This window comes from Cinclus cinclus, chromosome 9 (assembly GCF_963662255.1).
Source record: "Cinclus cinclus chromosome 9, bCinCin1.1, whole genome shotgun sequence".
NCBI lineage: Eukaryota > Metazoa > Chordata > Aves > Passeriformes > Cinclidae > Cinclus > Cinclus cinclus.
The window spans coordinates 20,252,708-20,272,044 of NC_085054.1; the positions used below are offsets into that span (position 1 = coordinate 20,252,708).

A 19,337-nucleotide genomic window follows, 5' to 3' on the forward strand; every position below is an offset into this window, starting at 1 on the left:
AGGTGTTATGTCAATCAGGAGGTTCTATGAAATACACTATATGCATACCCACCATATGGTTAGCAAATGGAAACAACAGTGCTCAGATACAGCGTTGAGGACTTTTTCCTCAAACATGGGAATTCACACTAAATTTATCTGTGGGCTGCTGAGTGATTTTTAGAAAAAAAAAAAGTAAGGGGTTAAAAAAAAGGGGGGGAAAAAAAGAAGCCACATTCCCAAAATGGAAGGACTTCAATAACACTGAAGTTGTATTTGCAACTACTTCTACCACCAGCCTGATTTTTGGCCATGAGAGCATCAGTCATACCTTTCCAATAGCTTCTGTGTGATGCTGTGTGCATATCTGTAGCCTGCTAACCCAGTGCTGCCGCTCTTTAGCATCAGTAGCTAATAAAAGCAAACCAAAAGGATTCTGTTAAATGAAGACATTTTAAAGTATGGGCAAAAGCAATGCTTAATTCTTAAAAATCACAAGACTAGCAGTGCAAAGTAAATTATTTTTAATCTAAAACTCATTTGTCTGTAATAACTATAACATTAAGTCAAGTTCAACATAAATAGTATATATTTTCTTCTTTCTTGATGTTATTTTTAGAGTTAAGAAATTAATTTAAAAACATCAACAAACCATAACTGCCCTCAAAATACTGTAATCTAATAACATGAAACATTTTCCTGGAATAAAAGTAAGGTACTTGAAATTAGAAAATTACAGCAAGTCTTCAAAGGAAGAAATACTCAAAGTTATTAGCCTAGATTTCTGCATCCTACAAAATCAGAGAATGGGCTTTTATAACCACCATAAGGTGGCTAACAAACTGAATAATTCAATTCTCTGTGAGCATCACCACAGTATTGCTACCTACAATGATTTAGAGAACCTCGAAACAGTACAATTTAAGGACACTCTACATGAAGATTTAAACCCCATTCTACATATATGAAGTCTTCTGAAGGTCATCAAACCCAAGTGTTATGGAACTACCCATAAATACAGACCATTTCTAGCAGAACAGTAGGATGGAAGTTTTGCACGTAATTTTCATGGTATTTTGCCAGGACTTTCAGCACTTTGCCAACCAGGCTCTGGTCCTGCAGCCAAGCCCAGCCAAGCAGCTCCAGGTGAGAGCCAGGATTGTCCTCTAGTGGAAGGATCCCCTGCCCAAGAATCCAGGTCCTACCTCTTAGTTTATACTGCTCCCCACTGGCAGCATTGACTGTGAAGGTGTGAGAGTCTTCATCACTGGGTGAAATGACAGCTCCAGCCAGCTGCAGGGTACCTCTGGGCTTCAGATGCCTAGACTGCTCATTCACAAAGTACTCCAGCAGGCCAGCATCATTGTTTAACACAAAATACCTGCAAGGATAACAAAGCAAATACACTAAATAAAACCAGATCCTTTTCCTTTTTTCTTTTTTTTTTATTTTTTTTGGGCAGCTGGTGATACTAGAAGAAATCAATACTCTCATAATTTCACATAGATGGGATTGAGACTAAAATGCTTGTGTCAGGAAAATCCTAAATACATGAATTATGTCCCCAAGATGGCACAAAAAATAATTTCTTTGCATTTTTTTTTTTCCTCAGAGCACAGGGATTGCACAACAGAACAACATGCACACAGAAGAACACCACTGCAAGATTCTGGGAATCAAAAATTATATCCTGAATTATTAGGGCTTAATAAATCGTTTAACTACTTACATTAAGAGTAGAACGGCCCCAGATACAAAGGGAGTTGAAATGCAAAACTGTGAAACTGAAGCAATTCCAGATTTATTTTTTTTTAATGGAAGTGGACATTATGCTACAACTTGAGTTTAATGCTGAGTATATTGACATGAGTCACTCCATGCCAGGGGCAGCACAGGTGGCACAGTGTGGTACACTAAGGACTTGTCTCTCCAACATTAATTTGGTTGCACTGTGCTGCTCTAGGATCAGCATTAAACAAAAACCTCACCAGAGAATTTCACCTAACACAGAAAATCAAGTTATTCCAGGGGAGACAACATCCTGGGGAAAAGCCTGCTTGAGTTTGAATTTACAGTAATGAAGTCTTAATTGCTTACAGTGATAGCATTATTTGGCACAAAGGTGAAGACTCAGCAGAAAACACAAAGAGAATATTTTTTATGGAAAAGGAAAAAACGAAAAAACCCCTAATGTTTTTTGCACATACAAACATAGTTCTAAGCTACTAAATGAGTTAACTGCTTTATATTGCCTATGCCTTTTATATATTCATGTCTTAATACAAATATTATTCATCTGCACATTATTAGTCTAATCTATATCGACAAAAGCATAAGATTCTTGCATAAAGTTTGCCTAGTAGAAAAAGGGAAACCTACGTATTATTAAAAAATCTGAAATGTGTTCATTTAGAGAGACCAACCTCTGCAGAGACCAACATTACTGAAAAGCACCATCAAAGACTTACCGATATTGCCAACCAGTGACAAGATTGGTGTATTTCATTAAGTAGCCACAAATATTTTCCATGTGATCACTATCAAAAGAGAGAGAAAAAGCAATCAGACAATAGCAAATGCATTTTATATCCTCCCAGCTTCTGACCATCTTTAATCTCAGGAGTTTAATTTTATATTAATTTTTAGAATGGCACTATCAATTTAATAAAGCCACACTCTAAAGATATTCCAGCCTTGTTTCTAAATAGTTTCTTACAGTAATTTAACCAGTCTTACTGAATTCCAAATAATTGGAAACTATAATTAGCTGCACAAATTCAACAAGCACTTCTAGATACATTTTTACAAGCTTCAAGTAATTGAAGACTGTGTATCCATACTGCTTCTGATTCCTGCTCTCCCTTCAAAACAAACTTTGTACTTTTGGACTCCTGAACAAAATTAACTTTCACTAGCTTATTAACAGACCCCTGGAACACAGTTACCAACCTAAACAGGCTGTAGCTGCTCCTACATCAGTGGGGTGTTATTAATCCCCCATGTCCAGCACACAGTCCTCCACACAGTCATGCTCCTGAACAGATGTTCTACAGAACACAACATGCAAGTGCAGGTCACATCAACATATTCTGAAACCAAAACATCTCCTCCTCTGGCCTGACAGGAAAAATCCAGTAGTTTCTCCTTTGAAGAGTTGACTTGCAACATCTACCAAAAATGTGAATCCATCAAAGGCGCTTGGCATAGAGACTTAATATCACTATAGGCAAAATACATTACCATTTCTGAAAATCAATTGCCCTAAATAAGGGTTACAATTACCATGGCTACAAATTACTCATTTTAAGACCACAGTTTAAAGATCCATTTTATGTTGTATGTTCCTATAAACCCAGAAATGCCACCTCAATGCCCTCACCTCACCATAGGACATAATCCTACACTAAAGAACACACTCTTGACAGAAAATTCAGGTCCAACATGAGAAAAAAAAAAAGTTCCTATTATTACATAGAAGAATTGAAACAATGACCCAAATATCAGACACTGTTTGCTTCTTCAAAAGAAATTTGTCTCTAATCTTATTTAAATTTTAAATTAAGTAGTATGTTGAAGATTAATTTAAATTATTCAGAGTCCATTGGAGCAGTAGCAACCTGTCTTGGTTGTTAAATGGACAAGTAGGCCCATGTCAGCAAAAGGGGAAAAAAGTGGGAAAAACAGGACTATGAGAGCCAAGGAATCAGCTCCATTAGTGGGTTTTGCTTGCAAACATAATTGGGCTAAATACTGGGATAAATTCTAAATAACAGCTGAAGCTGCTGTCTACACCTCACTTACAGACAGTTACCACCAAACTAATTAGAATCTGATGGTTTGATAAATATAACATGTTGCACTGTTTAATCTTAAAGGAAGCCATTTAGGGTGACACAAATAAAAACAACCACAGAGTAAATCACTGCCGTTCAGTGATGCAACACAAGCCAAGAGATATAAGAATGTACATTTTTTGAAGGAAAAAAAAAAAAGCTGCTGATTTTTAATGCTACTTTTAAAAGCAAAAATATGTGTCCTAGCTATTACAGCAGCAATCAGTATTGCAGTAATATCCTGCAATGGACAGCAGCCAGCAGGACTATCTAGGAATTTAATTTCTAATAGCTCATTAAGTGGTACTACAGATAAAAAAAAAAAATCAAGCAGAACAGAGGGTGTCATACATTTGAAATGTATAGAGAAGCTAAAGGAGACATAATCAAACTCATCCTCTGCAGACACCTCTCATTTGTTATTATTGGCATACAAGGGAAGTGCAGTTTAGACTTGCTCAGTGTATTAATTTAGCTGAAAATTATAAGATTGCATAGTCATAAAAATGCATGAGCTTGGGTTTTAATCATCTGAAAATTGTCCCTAGTCACAGCTAATTATTTTTCAGGCTCTAGTGAATGTGAGCTACACCCTTGCTTTTCAGTGAGACACTGTACATAGACCTGCACATTCAGGCTACAGCCACTGCACCCCCACTAACTAATGAGCCTAAACCACGGGTACTTTTAACAGAACACAAGAAAAATCAGAAAGGTAAGTTCAGACTGTAGTGAATGCAGCAGGACCTATGTGTATGACCCATTCGTCTGACAAGGGTAAATTAAATGGATTTTGATTTAAATAATTTGACCTCTGGGGATTTTTTTGGGTGTGACAGATAAAATAGCTGATTTTATCATGCAGAAAAAGGCACTGTAGAAGGGAGTGCAGCTCTTCTGGTGATGTAGTTCCACATCCAATAATCATCACATTTTGCCACCATGTGCATATTCCTTTCCACTTGGATTTTCACTTTGTCTAGACCTAAATTTCTTCAAATGCCTCCTCTTCAATAACTTATATACCTAGCTTCATCAGTCCCAAAATTTGGAGGGTTCAGCTGAAAGGCTTTTGAAGCACCCCATGGAAGTCTGAAAAAGTGACTGAGAATTTCAACATTTGAATAAAGGTTTATTTTTAACCTTATCTTTATTTTAACATTTTTATTTTAATAAATGAAAATTATACACACTAAAGAAATCTAAACCCACTCCGCAAATTGCAATTTTAAAAAAGTAAATTCTATAACTGTACATAAACCCATGACAGAACTACAGTTAATCTCCTAATCCTCTTCTGCATATACAGATACAGAAAAATATTCTCAGTATTATTTATTAACAAGGCCAGGGACTGTAACTAGAGCATTTCTTCAATAATTTCAAGATTAGTGCCTCCACAGCAAGAGTTAAACCAAGACAGTTGTTGTTAATAAAGCAGTGATGCAAGACAGTTAATATTAAAAAAAAAAAAAAACAAAACAACATATCCAACCCAAAGAAAATCCAGTAACATTTCACTAGTATGGAACTGACAGCCAAGCTCTACAGAGCACTACAAAAAGCTTGTAAAATGGTAGACTTTGAGAACAAGAGGTTGAGGTTCAAACACTGGTCTCTGCTTGCAGATAACTACAGTCCATAAAATATGAGTAAGTCCCTACTGTTGTTTCATTGGAAACAGTGCTGGCAAAACCTGTCTCAAAGTCACCAAAGTCACTTCAAAAGCCTCCAAAACTCCTGTCAATGGGGGTTTTGACTTCTGGAAAACAGATTTCAGAAGTGAACTTGACACAAAACACTGAACAACTTAACACTGACAGTGAGGGCTGGCTGCCTTGGGATCTTTCCTGATTTTCAGAATCCCTTTGCATTCACACTGCTGCCTACATGCACGTACATGTACCTATAGGTACGTGTGTCCTTCCATAGCCAAGATGCTGTTGTTGCTATTTAAAATGCTCACCACAGTCTCAGATTGTCAGAGGAATAGCAACAGCTCAGCAACCATGAGTCAACAATCCCTAAAGGCTCTATTTCTGTCGAAATTCGCACGTCCTGTCAAAGAAAGGAAATGTTGCAACAGACACACCACAGTCTTAAGGACATTTTAAAAAAACTGATTTTAACTTTCACTGGACTACTTTAAGTGAGGATACCATAAAAATCACAATCCAGAAAAAAAATATGCAGAACACAATATGACATGTGAATTTTATTCCAGCAAATCTACCACGTCCCAAAACCTCGGCTGTTTTTTCCAAAGGCTGAACTTGACTACCCATTCATCACAAATTCTTTATTAACCAAATTTTTAAATTAGTTTATAAATACTGTGAGATGGACTGAAACTGTCCATGTAAGCAAATGACAGACAATTACACATCAGTTCATATTCTTCCTGCAAAATTATCCCTCCCTTGCATCAAAGTCATTTACCCCAAGCCAGATTTCTATAAATCTACATGCTACTGAGAAACAACAGGGATAAAAGATTCACAAAGGATCACTGTTAGCTTATTTATCCTTCTCTAGTTTTACTCATCCTTTCCTAAATTGTAGCAGCTGTTGCAGTGCCTTGCAGGGTGGTCTCCTGTTCCAGGGAAGAGAGAAGACAGTGACAATCAGGCCAAATTCCCCTGTATCCTGTTTACGTGCAGCACCCAGGCACTGGACACAGATACTGAGGAACAGCAGTCCCATAATGACATCTTTCAGGAGCTTCTGCCAAGACTCCCAGGCTCACACCTGACAAATACTGGGCCAACATTTTCTCTGAGAAACAGCAGCAATGCAGAAGGCTTCACCAACCTTTTTTCATACCCCTCACTTGTACGTTTCCATGAAAGCCCCACAGAAAAAAAAAAAATAGCAGTGGCACAAAATTACACCCATATGGAAAACAGTTACAGAACAGTTCCAACACTGCCCTTTAGATGATTTTAATTTTACTGGGACCCAGACAGCACCACGTGGGATGCTTTGAGCAGCCAGGTCTCTGAAGACCCACTTCAAACCAGCTGCTTGAAGAGCAAACGCAGCTGCCAAAGGCTTCCCCACTGACTTGCGTAAGGCCTGACTTCAGGCAGCAGCTGAGTATGTGTGGATTTGATGCCAGAAAGAAGGATGACCAGGAGTCTGGAGCTCATGAAGATGTCAGGGAGGGCTCCTGAAAGGGGATCCAGCCTCCAGAGCTGCCACGACCACTGTTACAACACTGCATTTGAATCCTGGCCAAGGGAAGATGCACCTTTCTACTGAGCTCACAGCAAGATGTATAAGAAGCCTACTCAAAGAGACTGTCTTCATATTAAAAGCTAGCAAAGCAAAAAAAAAAAAAAAAAAAAAAAAAAGAAATGAGGATTGCAGCAGTGATTTGCCCACAGGCTGACTGTGGGCAATGACTGCAGTGCCCAGTGAGGAAAAAGCAAAAGTGCTTATCTACAGAGCACTGATTCCCCTTTCCCTTACACAGAAGAGTAGGCAGTGGGGAAGAGAAAGGGGGAAAAAAAAAATCTAAACAGCTATGTCAGCATTGAACACTTTGGGCATATCTTCTGCAACTGCAAGAAACCACCACCAAGTTAAGCACACTCCAAATCCACAGCTCTGTGGATTCCCCAGTAAACCCAACAAGGTAAGGCAAAAGCATCAATCAATTACATCTGCTTTTCTGAACAGCTTTTGGAAGAAAGGAAGAAAACTATCCTTGCTGTGCAACTCACCAGCAGTGCTCTACAGTCAGCTGTGAAGTGGCAGCAAAGTTCCTGCTCTTCAGCTCATGTGTTTGACTACTCAATCATAAATTTAGAAACCAAAAACAAGTGCAAGAGAAAGAGGTCCAACACCATGACAAGAACATCAACCGTAGACCCCGAGGATACTTTGGAACACCACTTGGCTCCAAGTATGCCAGCAACACACACCCCCCTGTTAGATATAAAAACTTCTCTTCACTAGCACTTCTGTAAATCCTTGGGAGAATCATTGAAAGAGCAGCATGGGGTTGCCACAAAGTAAAGGTATGGCAGAGCCAAAATGAGCAACCAGCTGTCCACGATCCCAGCATAATGCAGCCCAGCCTACCTAGCCCTGGAGTAAGGGGCTCTCTCACAGCCATCCCTCATCCAACCACTGCTCTCAACACAACAGTCATGCTGGCACCTCAAGTTCTATCAATACTAGTTCAAGGAGAATGATAAATCAAGCTAACAGGTTTGGTTTTTTTTAAACCATCATAACTGAATTTATATTCCATTCTCCTCTTTTCAGCATTAATGGAACAGGTCAATTACATACAAATGAAACTACTGTAACACTTTTGCAGTGTAGCAAATAGGAAAGAGACAATATTTAATTAATAGGTAGCAAAACACTGTTCTCACATGGTGATTACAAAACTGATTATTTAACTACTTTATAATTTACAGAGCTTTCTAGCTCTCACAGTACATCTGCCTAGAAAAAAATTGCAGTGACATTCAGTTCAGCAATTTGTCTCACACAAAGGTAAACACCTCAAGTCAGCAAGGACTCCACTCATGGACAATTTATTTGTGGATTTGCGTCAGTGGAACAAAACTGAATCTGCACCCAAGAGTCAGTAGCTGACCCAGAAGATTTTGCTGCAATTATATCAGTAGAAAACAAACTGTAGATTTAGCCAACATCATTTTAGAGCTGGAGCATAAAAGGTCTGAACTCTCCCCTTAATGCTTCTGGAGAGGCTGTCTGCAGCTTTGCTACCATTTATGTTGCCAGTTTACATCAGCACACCATAATGCACAGTTTCACACATTACTGTTAACAAAACCCAAAACTCTCTCAAAATCTAGTTTCAGAAAAGCAGTCAAATTAAAGCTGCTCTGCCCAATGAACAGTACTGATATAACAGATACAATGCAGACCCTAATGGATGAGCATCTCTGCAATTTTGGACAATCTGCAGCCTATGATACCCGGGAAAGCAGTGGATCCTGGTAAGCACTATCCACAGAGACTGGCGGAGCAAACCTTTGTATTGTTCAGTTATTCTTTGGCACAGGGATCACAACATGATTAAGCTTACTACACATTCCACCCCAAGGCATTCTGCTCTTCTTCTAGTCTAGTAGCTCTTACCCTACCAGAAATATGCAGATATGCCCCTGCAATTCTGAGATTTGAGTTTTGTGATTATGTAAATTTAAAAGATTCTGTTAACAATTACACATTGCCATTCTGGACTCTGCAGCAATAAAATACTGAAATGGAAGGTAAACACACTGATCAGCTACCTCAGATGAGCCTCTTCTTGGTAATTATTTTTGAAATATTACTTACAACATTTCAGGGTAAAAACTAAGGATGATAATTATTATCACCTTTCAAGTAAGTAAGAGCACGCTTAAATAGGCTATTGTCAATTGATGTTATCTAAATATTCATAAATACAAGCAAAATCTGTATGGATCACCAGACTCAAGAAGCAATGGCTTAAAGCAATGGTTTAAAGTCTAGCTGGCAAACAATTAAAAGTGGTGCAATTCAGCAGCCCTGAACGACATTTTCTAACTTTGAAGCTTTGAGCAAGAAGCTGGGCAGGAGGATTAGAAATTTCCCAGAGGCCCATCTCAACCCAAATACTTCTATAAATCTTGAATACAGAGAAATTAAGCAAAAATACTCGTACATTAAAATTGAGGTGTAAGACACCAGGAAGATTTAAACGCTAAATAAGAAAGCGCACACATTAACCACCTATGACTATGACCACATATAAAGAGAGCAGGGCTACTTTCCTGTTAGGTGCTTTAAGGGAACAGTGATTCCCAGACAAGGAATTATTCAAAAGTGCTCCTCTTCATTGTGCAATGAGTATGTGGTATTATTCATTTGGCACTCATGCTCTAATAATGAGTTCCCTCGTGGTTTCCTTGTGCTTGCTATGGACACTTATGAAGGAGTTGTGTACTGAAAAGTAAGAGGACAAAAATATTATAATTCCATTTGCATACAGGGAACTAAGGCACATTGAATTTTCTGCCTCTCTAATTTTGAGACCGATGCAGTCCAATTTTTATTTTATTTTAGTCATACATTCAAATCATGGCTTCTGCTGATTTCAGCTGCAACCGAGACCCTGCAAAAGTTTTGCAAAATCAGAGCCAACTGTTCCAGAAACAGTCCTCCAAGAAAAAGAGGAACAGTTAGTGATCACCAGGGAAAAGCAGTTTGAATAATGTATGACTATTATCAGAAAGGAAGTCAGAGCCAGAGTCAGAAACCAGCTCCTTTATCCTGCAGTTCTGCCCAGCAGACCTCTTGCTTTCTGAAACATCACCATGCAATGAAAGTAACCAACTTTTTCAGTGCTAAACAGGCTCTTGGGGAAACCAATTTGACAATATCTAAACATTAACCAAGATTTTAAAGATTTCTAGCCTCCTCGAAAACTCTAGAATTCACAACTGAAAGTAAAAAAGAAGAAATGCTTACCCACAGCAAAAAGCTCCAAAGCAGGCTGTCAAATACAAGATTGGCAGCTTAACACGCATGTAGGAACAGCATTTCTCCTACCCAACTTCAGCCTGCCCTCCCCTCCCGTTTCAGCATTAAACACACAGAAGAGAAAATCTGAAAAGGTACAGGCTTTGAAAGCACCCCAAGAAGAAAGTTGTCTGGCAGCACTGCCATCAGGCAGCAATCCCCTCCAAAAACTCATCTGTGCTGGCAGGGGATCAGAGGGCATGTCAAGGCAAGGTCTGTAAGTAAACAGGGGTCACTGGACTTGTGCCTTAATTTTCACAGTACGGTGAGTACAGCACAGGAACCTTCCCAGGATAACATAACAGCAGCAGCTGGTGCTTTCTGCTTCTGCATTAGGCAATGTGATTAGGTCAGGCACATGCAGTTTGTTTTTCATCTTCTCTCTGGGGAGAGAATGTGTGTGGCACACAAGGATGTTAATGTTGTACTGCAGTTAATTAACTCTGCTACATAATTACATTAGAAAAGGTGAAGTGAAGAAAAATACTCTTTGCTCTTAGTGAAGGGTAGACATTTGTAACAGCCATTAACTGCTGCAGAAACCTATTCCATGGACAGCACAAATTATTTGATATTTAGACACTACCCAAAAATAGGCGCTTCTTCATCTCAGCTTAATTTGACTCTAAGGGAACATCCCACTATGAACATAAGTACACTGGATGCCAGAACCAACTCCCACATGTGTGACACCCCTGTCTGTCCAACATGGAGAGGCTCTGAAAAGCAAGAGAGGGACAGTGCTCTTGATTGTCACTCACTGAGGAGCCACAGGGCTGGAGAAGGAAACTAAGACCTTGTCACTGGGCTCAGGAACTGGGCTCACATTCCTACTAGAACATCAGTCAACATGAAGCTCCTGTTTGAACTACACAAACCTGTTTCCTCAACTGTATCCACTTACTAACCCTCACACCAAGATTTATTTCTCTTAATTTATGACACATCTGCTCCAACATCAATTTTCCAAGTTTAAATACATGTGTTAACATGAAGGGCTCACCTGCCTTTTGAGAAGTACCTGGGGCTTTAGCAACTGTAAAATCAGTCTGGTAGAAGATGACCTTAATATTTTAATAACATAGAATGTATCCTGAGATTGATGTAACTGGCTGATCATTTTAAATAAGAGCTTCTTGCCTATTCTAATGAGCAAACTATGTGAAGTGCAGGATTTCTAAACTAGTTCAAGGAGCATGATATATTCTTTAAGCAGAGAGTCAAATGAGGATAAAGAAATTCAGGCACCAGGTTTTTCAGCCAGAAACAAGTCAGAAAGTGAGCAGCATGGGCTTTCTAAAGGTCCCACCACGCATCACCAGAAACAAAAGCAAAGGCCAGGACTCACTTTGTCATCAGAGCCACCAGCCAACCCAGAAGATGCTAGTACAAACATCATCTCCCTTGGGAGCTGGCACCTCAGTGTGACAGTGCCAACAGGTCAGCAGGTTCTTACAGCAGTGGGATACTGAGGAAGTGAGCTGCAAGAGCAAGGGAAAATCAAAACAGGAGCAGTCCTTGCCAGACCTCCCACCCAGGAGTGACACCATGAAATTACAGCTTCTCTCTCTCTCTCTGCAGCTGTGCACCACAAAGAAGGGAGTTGCAGTTATTGATTCTATTGATTCCAGCAAATATACACAATTCCACCTGGAACCCCAAAGAATTTTGTTTCAAGCAATGCAAGAAGAAAATCCAGAACAAAGGAAATGGGTAAGAAAAAGGAACCACTAGGGATACTAGTGTTAGAGAGAACTGTCCTAGGATGACACTAACATTTACATGAAGGTTTGGGAGATTTCTTCTACTTAGTAAGCAACAGGGAGCATAGCTTAAATTCTGACCTGCTGTCAGAAGCCAGTTGATTAGGTCAGCTCACACAACCCTACTGCAACCTTAGCAAGGATTTGATGCCCAGACAGAGGACCAGCAAGGGAGAGGTTTCCAGTTGTTGAACACTGAACTGCCACCACCTCCTGTATCTATTTCTATCAGCTGGTTCCAGCATTAAAGACCAAAGAGATGAAATTTATGCTCCCAAGATCAAACACTTCTTGGAATGTGATCAGAAACAGAGAGAAACTAGGAACACTCAGTACATCTTCCTGCAACTAAGACTGACATTGGGACAACCCCAGGACAAGTATTGTATCAGTTTCAAGACATTTCTCTTTACTACTACTACTAAGATCATTTTTGCAAGATAGCACGAATGAAAATCAAACACTTCCACAGCCTAGCTCAGTTCCACATGCTTTGCTTCTATATGTTTGAAGTGCAAAGCATTGTTAGTCATCCAAAATGGCAACTGGGATCAAACTTAGAAATGAGCCTTTAAAACACATTTCCTACTACATCATTTTATGAAAAAGTGTTCATGATCATCTCAAAATGCAGAATTAAAATATACTCAGTTCCTCCAGCTACCAGTTCTGCTACATTGTCACATGCTGGCCTGTTCAAACACAGAAGACTGAATTAAGGTCAGTAACTGTTTACTCCTCCCCTTTTTTAGTATTTATGAAGATGCTTGCATAGTATCAACTGAAAAAGCTCTAACACCCACAAAAAAAGACTGGCAACCATTTCACTTGTTCAAAATTTGTTATCTATTTGCATCTGATAACAAAAAACATTTTTGTGCTACCCTTTGGCAAAACTCTTTCTCTGCTCTTCTTCCCAGCCTCCTACTCCAGCCCAAAGCCACATGGAGTAATTCTGCAAGAGACTGTCTTGTCTTAATAAACTAATTAATGACCAGCAGAAATCACCCAGCATGAGAAACCCTCTTTCTGGCCATTGTCACACCTAGAAGAAAAAAAAAAAAAGTAAAAAAAAAATACCAAGCAGTCTAGGAACTTTACTCCTTGAAGCTACTTTCATCCAAATGGTTTTCTATACTAACTGACAGCTGAATAACCCTGCAGCACTCAGGTGAACTCTCAAGAACAACTAACAAAAGGTAACTCACTTCCTTAAACAAAGAGCAAAAGACACAACCTGAAGCATTTTACAACTATACACGGGTAAATCCATAGTGAGCAGATACTAAAACCGTTTGAGAAACAAGGAACAAAGGCAGCTATCTGCAAAAATACAAGGGAAAAAAGCAAATAGTTTTTGAAATAGAACTTGTAAGCTTCAAAATCAGTAATCATTTGGGACATTCATGAGCATTTTACCTGTATTGCTAATGGCAGGGGAAGAAATGCTGAGAATACTTTTAAGAGCAGAATTGATCTAGGTATTTGAGAACAGAACAACTAAGAAAAAGGACAGCACATTAGATGTCTCCAGCTGGGAAAGACAATCTTGTTTCTCTAGTCAACCACAGTGCTTTGAACATTTCATTTTGTAGATAAATAAGAAGGAGTGATTGCCCCTCACTTCTCTCAAAATTATCTGAAAGCCCCTCAAGCCAGGCTGACATGACTTGTTACACTTCTCTGGCACATAGTCTGATCAGCTCTCCATACAGCTCGTAGACAGAGATTCTGCTGTCTGGTTGTGAAACTTTTATGTTATTTGAATGACTACAAATTACATGTCACTGAAGTACCAGCCCAACCTGTATCCTTTTTCTCACTGCTTTGAAAGCACTCTTGTTCATTTAATCCAGAGCAAGGCAAAAACCAAAGGAAGATGGTCATACGGTAAAGCAGAATTGCTGAGCACAAGTAATTCTTTCTATGGGTGAGGCTGTACTTACTTCACAGTTTGGTTGCTGCTGAAAAAAAAGAAAATATTATAATCTTAAACTATTTTATCAAGTAGTCTTTTGATAATCCAAAGTTATTAAGAAGTTTTACCTCCTGGTAATTGTTTCTCTAAATGAAGACAGGGTGAAAGAATTTAGTGTGCAGTGCAGTCTCTGAGGCTCTCTTTACCTACTTAAATGCAAGTTAACACTCAGGCTGTTCCTGACCCCAGTGAGGAAAACTGTTCTCAGACACACTCTGATTTGATCATATATACACAAGAAAACAAGATCATTTCCTGTCAGATAGCTAGAAGAGCAGTTTCTCAACAACTCTGCTACTAAGTAAATTTTAAAAAAATAAATAAATCTTCCTTCCCTCAGACAGAAGAAACCAATCTCTTACAAATTTCAGCAGAGGCACGGCTATACTGGCTGCCTAAACTCACCAATTTACAGGCTACAGGCAGGAAGTTTGACAGGAGATTCAGCTTATATCTCCACATCATCTGAAGTGTCTGGCAGTCTCTGGTTGTCTCTTCTCCACTATGATAAATATCTGATCTATCACAGTTATTTAAAAATCTCCCTATTATTGCCCTACAGAAATATAAAGTCAGACTTCCTGCTTCATTTTTTATTTTCTAGATACTCAATTTATGCCAAGTATGTGTGACCTTGCACCTCTTTGAGAGATTCAATTTTCATTATTTTAGGTTTCAGCAGTCTTGGACATTTATTTTTTATTCATAGTCTTAATTCCCCACTTGGAACATTCAAGTATCAAGTACCTGTTGTCCCACTGTCTGACAACTCTGCTATAGCTGTTGTGACCACATGCTTCGCTGAGCAGTGAGCTAAACTTCTGCATCAGATGTGGTCTGTGGAGAGAAAGTACTTCAGGATCCTACTCCTACCAATCTGTGAGACCACACATTGTTCAAACTCTATGCTATAAAAGTTAAAGACCAAACTTCCACCAAAAGTTCCCAGAAAATCTGCTTCAAAGACCCATATGTTAGACACTGAGTTATCATTGGGGAGTTTCTTTGGTCAAATACATTTTAGCACAGAAGTAATTCACAAAGTGAAAACTAAGCTACAGCATCTCACTCAGGAGGGCTTTCTAGGGAGACAGGGGGGAAAGATGATATTTTGAGGGTAATTAGAGACAAATATAGGCATAAATAATTGATTCTAAACAGAGCAGAGATTAACAATGAGGTATCTCAAGTGCCCACAATAATATAATTAGTACACTAAATTTCTCCAAATGATCTAGAATGAAAAAAAAAATGCACTAAAGTTTTAGAGCAAATTAAACAAGATATTGATAGCTACAAGGAAAAAGAAGGACAGCCACAAAAATGGCTAACACTCGGGGTCAGTTCAATTTTTGTCATACAAGCCATAGCACTGAAAGAAGAAACAAAACAACTGGATGGATAATTTTAGAAAGTGGAACTTCACTGTACAGAACTGACCAGTGATGACCATCACAAACACAGTATAGCTCAAAAGACACCCAGGCAAATCAGGCATCTCATCCTTTCCACTGCCTCCAATTTCACATAAAAAATATAAAATATTTCCATTTTGATTGCATAAACTAACTCCTGTGCTTCACAGTGAAACACGGAGAGTAAGCACGTGCTTGGTTACAGTAATAGCAATTTTCATCAGAAAATTCTGTTCCACTTGAATCCAGAGTTTAAAAAGCAACTGGAAACAGTGGTTAAAACAGCCAACAGCTTCATATGACAAGAAGCTTTCCCGACTTAACAGCTTGAAACATTCACCCTGAAATTACCACTTCTCTTTCGGGCACTAGTCACCCGAAAAGTAAAACACTCATGACCCAGATTCTCAGCGATGACCGCGCTGTTCACTCCTTATTAAAAGCACCAGGGCGCTCGGTGCCTGCACATCCCGGGCCTGGGTGCTCACGTCCCGGAGCCATCCCCTGTTCCTCCGTCCGTCTGTAGCACGCTCGGGCTCCGCCGTCTCCACGCGAAGCAAACAGCTAGCCAGTCCATCTGGGCTGGCAGATGACGGCTTCGGAGAGTCTCCAGTTGAAGGAGAAGTGTGCAAACTTCACAGAACAGCGGCATTTTCAACAGCAACATGGCAGAACTCCAGCTAAGGACAGACCCGGGCGCGGGGTTTCGGAAACCTCTCAAGTGATGCTGTAGAGCCCGCTACCAGCGTGTGAGTGGGAATGCGTTCAAACAGAAGGCACAGCAGAAAAAAAGCATATGGAAACCTCAAGTCTCCTGAACACACAGGCAAATAATTCAAACTAATGCCGTGTGCTCAGCTTCTCCGGCTTTCTCTGCTCCCTTCTGCTGACTTGCTGAACCTGAGTAATCAACCGCGATTTATGCTAAGCACAGCCGTTCTTAAAGCAAGTTAGATAAGACAAACTCCGTGACTCCGTGCACACTCAGTTTTGCTACCAGCAACTAACAGAAAGCATCGATTAAAAAAAAAAATAATGATTGCCATTAGGTTCTTTAAAAAGATCTAAAACTCGGCAAAAAGTTCGTCTTTTTTTTTTTTTTTTTGAAAGGCTGGAAAGCGGTGAAGCGCCTCCAACAACTTTAAACAGGTCTCGACATTCTGCTAGGGGAAAAGAGGAGCCGAAAGGCAGGAGCATAGACACATCATCATCCCCCAGCAGCTTTGTGCTGATGGAGAACGGGAGCCGCCCGCGGGCACGGCGGGGATGGCGGGCACAGGGACGGAGGGAGCCGCGTCCCCCGCGCCGCACCCCGGCGGTGCCGGGGGGGTTCCAGCGCTGCCGCAGCCGGGGCAGCCACGCCGCCCACCCGCGCTGGGGCAGCTCCGGGCCCGCCGCCCCTCACCGCGCCTCACGCCCACCTGTACTGCCAGCTCTTGTTGCCGCCGCGGCCGCCGCCGCTCCTGCCGCCGCCGCTGCTGCTGCTGCTCTGCCCCGCCGCCGCCGGCAGCGGCTCCGTCTTGCCCTCGCCCTCCGGCCCCTTCATGGCCGCCGCCGGGTCCGCGCCCTGCATGGCGCCGCGGCTCCCGCCCCTCAGCGGCGCCCCCGGCCCCGGCGCGCGGAGCGAGCCCGCCCCATGCGGGCTGCGATGGCGGCGGCCGCCGGCACCCCCGCGCCCCGCTCGGCTGGGCCGGGCTGGCCGCGCTGGGCTGGCCGGGCTCCTGCACGGCCGCGCCGGGATGGGCGATCCCGCCCTCCCGCTCCCTCACCCGGCCCGGGCCCGCCGCCCCTTCCGGGTCAGCGCCGCCGCCATCTTTAGTGCGGGCAGCGCTCGCGCACGGTGGGAGCGCGGCGAAAGTCAGGCGGAAAGGGGAGATTTCCTCAAAGCGTTAATCGTTGGGCAGGCTGTCAGCGCTCGGGGAGGACTCGCGGCAACAGGTTACGGAATAGCAATAAAACTGTGGCAGGTCGAGGATTGGCGGTGATGGTATCTGACAGCAAAAACATGTTTAAAGCAGTACACGGATTCAGAGCAACATACTAACAAGCGCTAATCCTTAACAAAAGTTAGGTCGAGATAACCGTTCGGCGTTCACGGAGTACGGTTCTTATTCTAGCGGTGTCCTTAAGGTGGAGAAGGCAGGTTTCCACCAGCTGATCGCAGAAGTTACAAGGGAACCTTCCCAAACTTCTCTCCGTTTCTTAACTTACATGCTTCCACAATTCCTACCTTATATAACTTGTACGCTACTTTTTCACATTCAGGTGGAGCTTGAGTGACTTTAGTCACACATCTCAGTGAGGGGTGCTCATACCTTTGGGTGGGTATCAGAATAGCACCGGCGATGACCTTTTGGTGGAGATACGTTTCAGTCCAAGGAGAGTGATTTTGCCACTGATGCTGATTCAACAGATATCCTCCTTTATCTCCCTTGGTGTTCAAATACTGTGGGGATTATCAGCTAGAAAGCACCACAGAGTTCCCTCCTCTGCAAGGGTTTTGCCAGAGCCTGGCCGCAATGTCTCCCCTCCACCCTCCGTTTACTCTTCATTAGATTGTGAGTGGAAGGTCGGGAATGCTCACCACATTCCATCCAGGGAGTAGCAACCATATTTTCCACTATAATTTCCATGCGGCTCTCTTCTTACTTCCAGTCATCTTCCCACGTAAGAGCTACAGGAATTCTCCCTGCAAAATAAGAGTGGGCAGAAAGGAGTAAGGGATCCAGCTGTTCCATACACAAGAAGGGCTATGACAGCTTGAGACCCACAGAGCAGGGTCAAACCCAGCACTCCAGGCCACGACATGGCCTTGAGAGGAAACATATTTTTTCCCTCCTGTTCTTCCTCCAGTTACTGCATTTTTCTTTCATGGGATGCCAGCATATCTAACTGGGAGAGATTGGTCTGACTCTGTGAAATCTTTCAGGCCAGTCATGGCTTTTGGCCAACCGCAGCTTCACTGACTGCAGCTGCATTATTTCTTAAAATCAGGAGCAGAGGATCCTCATTCTGACTTTATTGACTCTGCACATGAAGAAGATGAAGGTGGAACCAGACATGACTGTGGTTGGTGAGGCCAATCCTCATCTCACCCAAACTCCCTCCTCCGCTCTCCAGCTCTTATAAAACATTTACAATACTGTAAACAACCATGTTGCAAAAGATGCTAAAAATTCCCTATGTGAGAATCATACACAGAAGCAAAAATTTAAAGGAGAACATATTTCAGACAAATATTTTATTTACTTACAGCACCCCCTGGTAGCAGCTTTTTATACCATGAAAGTTGTCCTGGCCTTCCTACCTCCTACCAGCATATTTCAACTTTCCCAGTGACATTCAAAATGGCTTTTCTTTTGGTCAGCAAATGATGATGGCACATTATGAGCATTGTGTCTTTAAAATATATTTATAAACTGTAATCCGGTTCTTAATTACCACATATCCCTCTCTCCCTGCCAAGCACACACACAGTCTCCTCCAGCAGACCAATGTGGGCTGCCTATTCCATCTATCCCTAGAATCTCCCTTAGATGGATAGGAAATACTACCAGTGCACAGACATAAAATTCACCACTTCTACCTTTTTAGGAGCGTATTTTGTCACTGTGGGCAAAAGAAAAGGGTTTTTCCCCTGCATTTTTTTTCCTGGGAACCTACAGGTGAGCAAACCAGCAGAGTAACATTGTCTATCAAAGAAAATTTTGGCCAGAACTGCACTCCTCTTGCCCTCCAAACACACTGCTTCCGGCTCTCCCAATGCCTTGAAACTTCAATTGAAAATATATAATTGCATGGTATCATAACGTATGCCAATAACCCTGAAATTTTCCTGGGA

General features: G+C 41.4%; 1 protein-coding gene across 1 annotated transcript in view; it reads right to left on the reverse strand.

Moving 5' to 3' along the window:
• Window positions 1-17,198, reverse strand: part of OSBPL11 (oxysterol binding protein like 11) — a 38,265-nt gene extending 21,067 nt beyond the window's left edge. The window contains exons 1-4 of the mRNA XM_062498073.1: window positions 16,918-17,198; window positions 2,448-2,516; window positions 1,185-1,360; window positions 311-390 (exon numbers count right to left, since the gene is read on the reverse strand). Coding sequence (XP_062354057.1) covers window positions 311-390; window positions 1,185-1,360; window positions 2,448-2,516; window positions 16,918-17,069 — 477 coding nt within the window. The 5' untranslated portion in view covers window positions 17,070-17,198. The remainder of the gene's footprint in view (window positions 1-310; window positions 391-1,184; window positions 1,361-2,447; window positions 2,517-16,917) is intronic.
• Window positions 17,199-19,337: the final 2,139 nt, after the last annotated feature.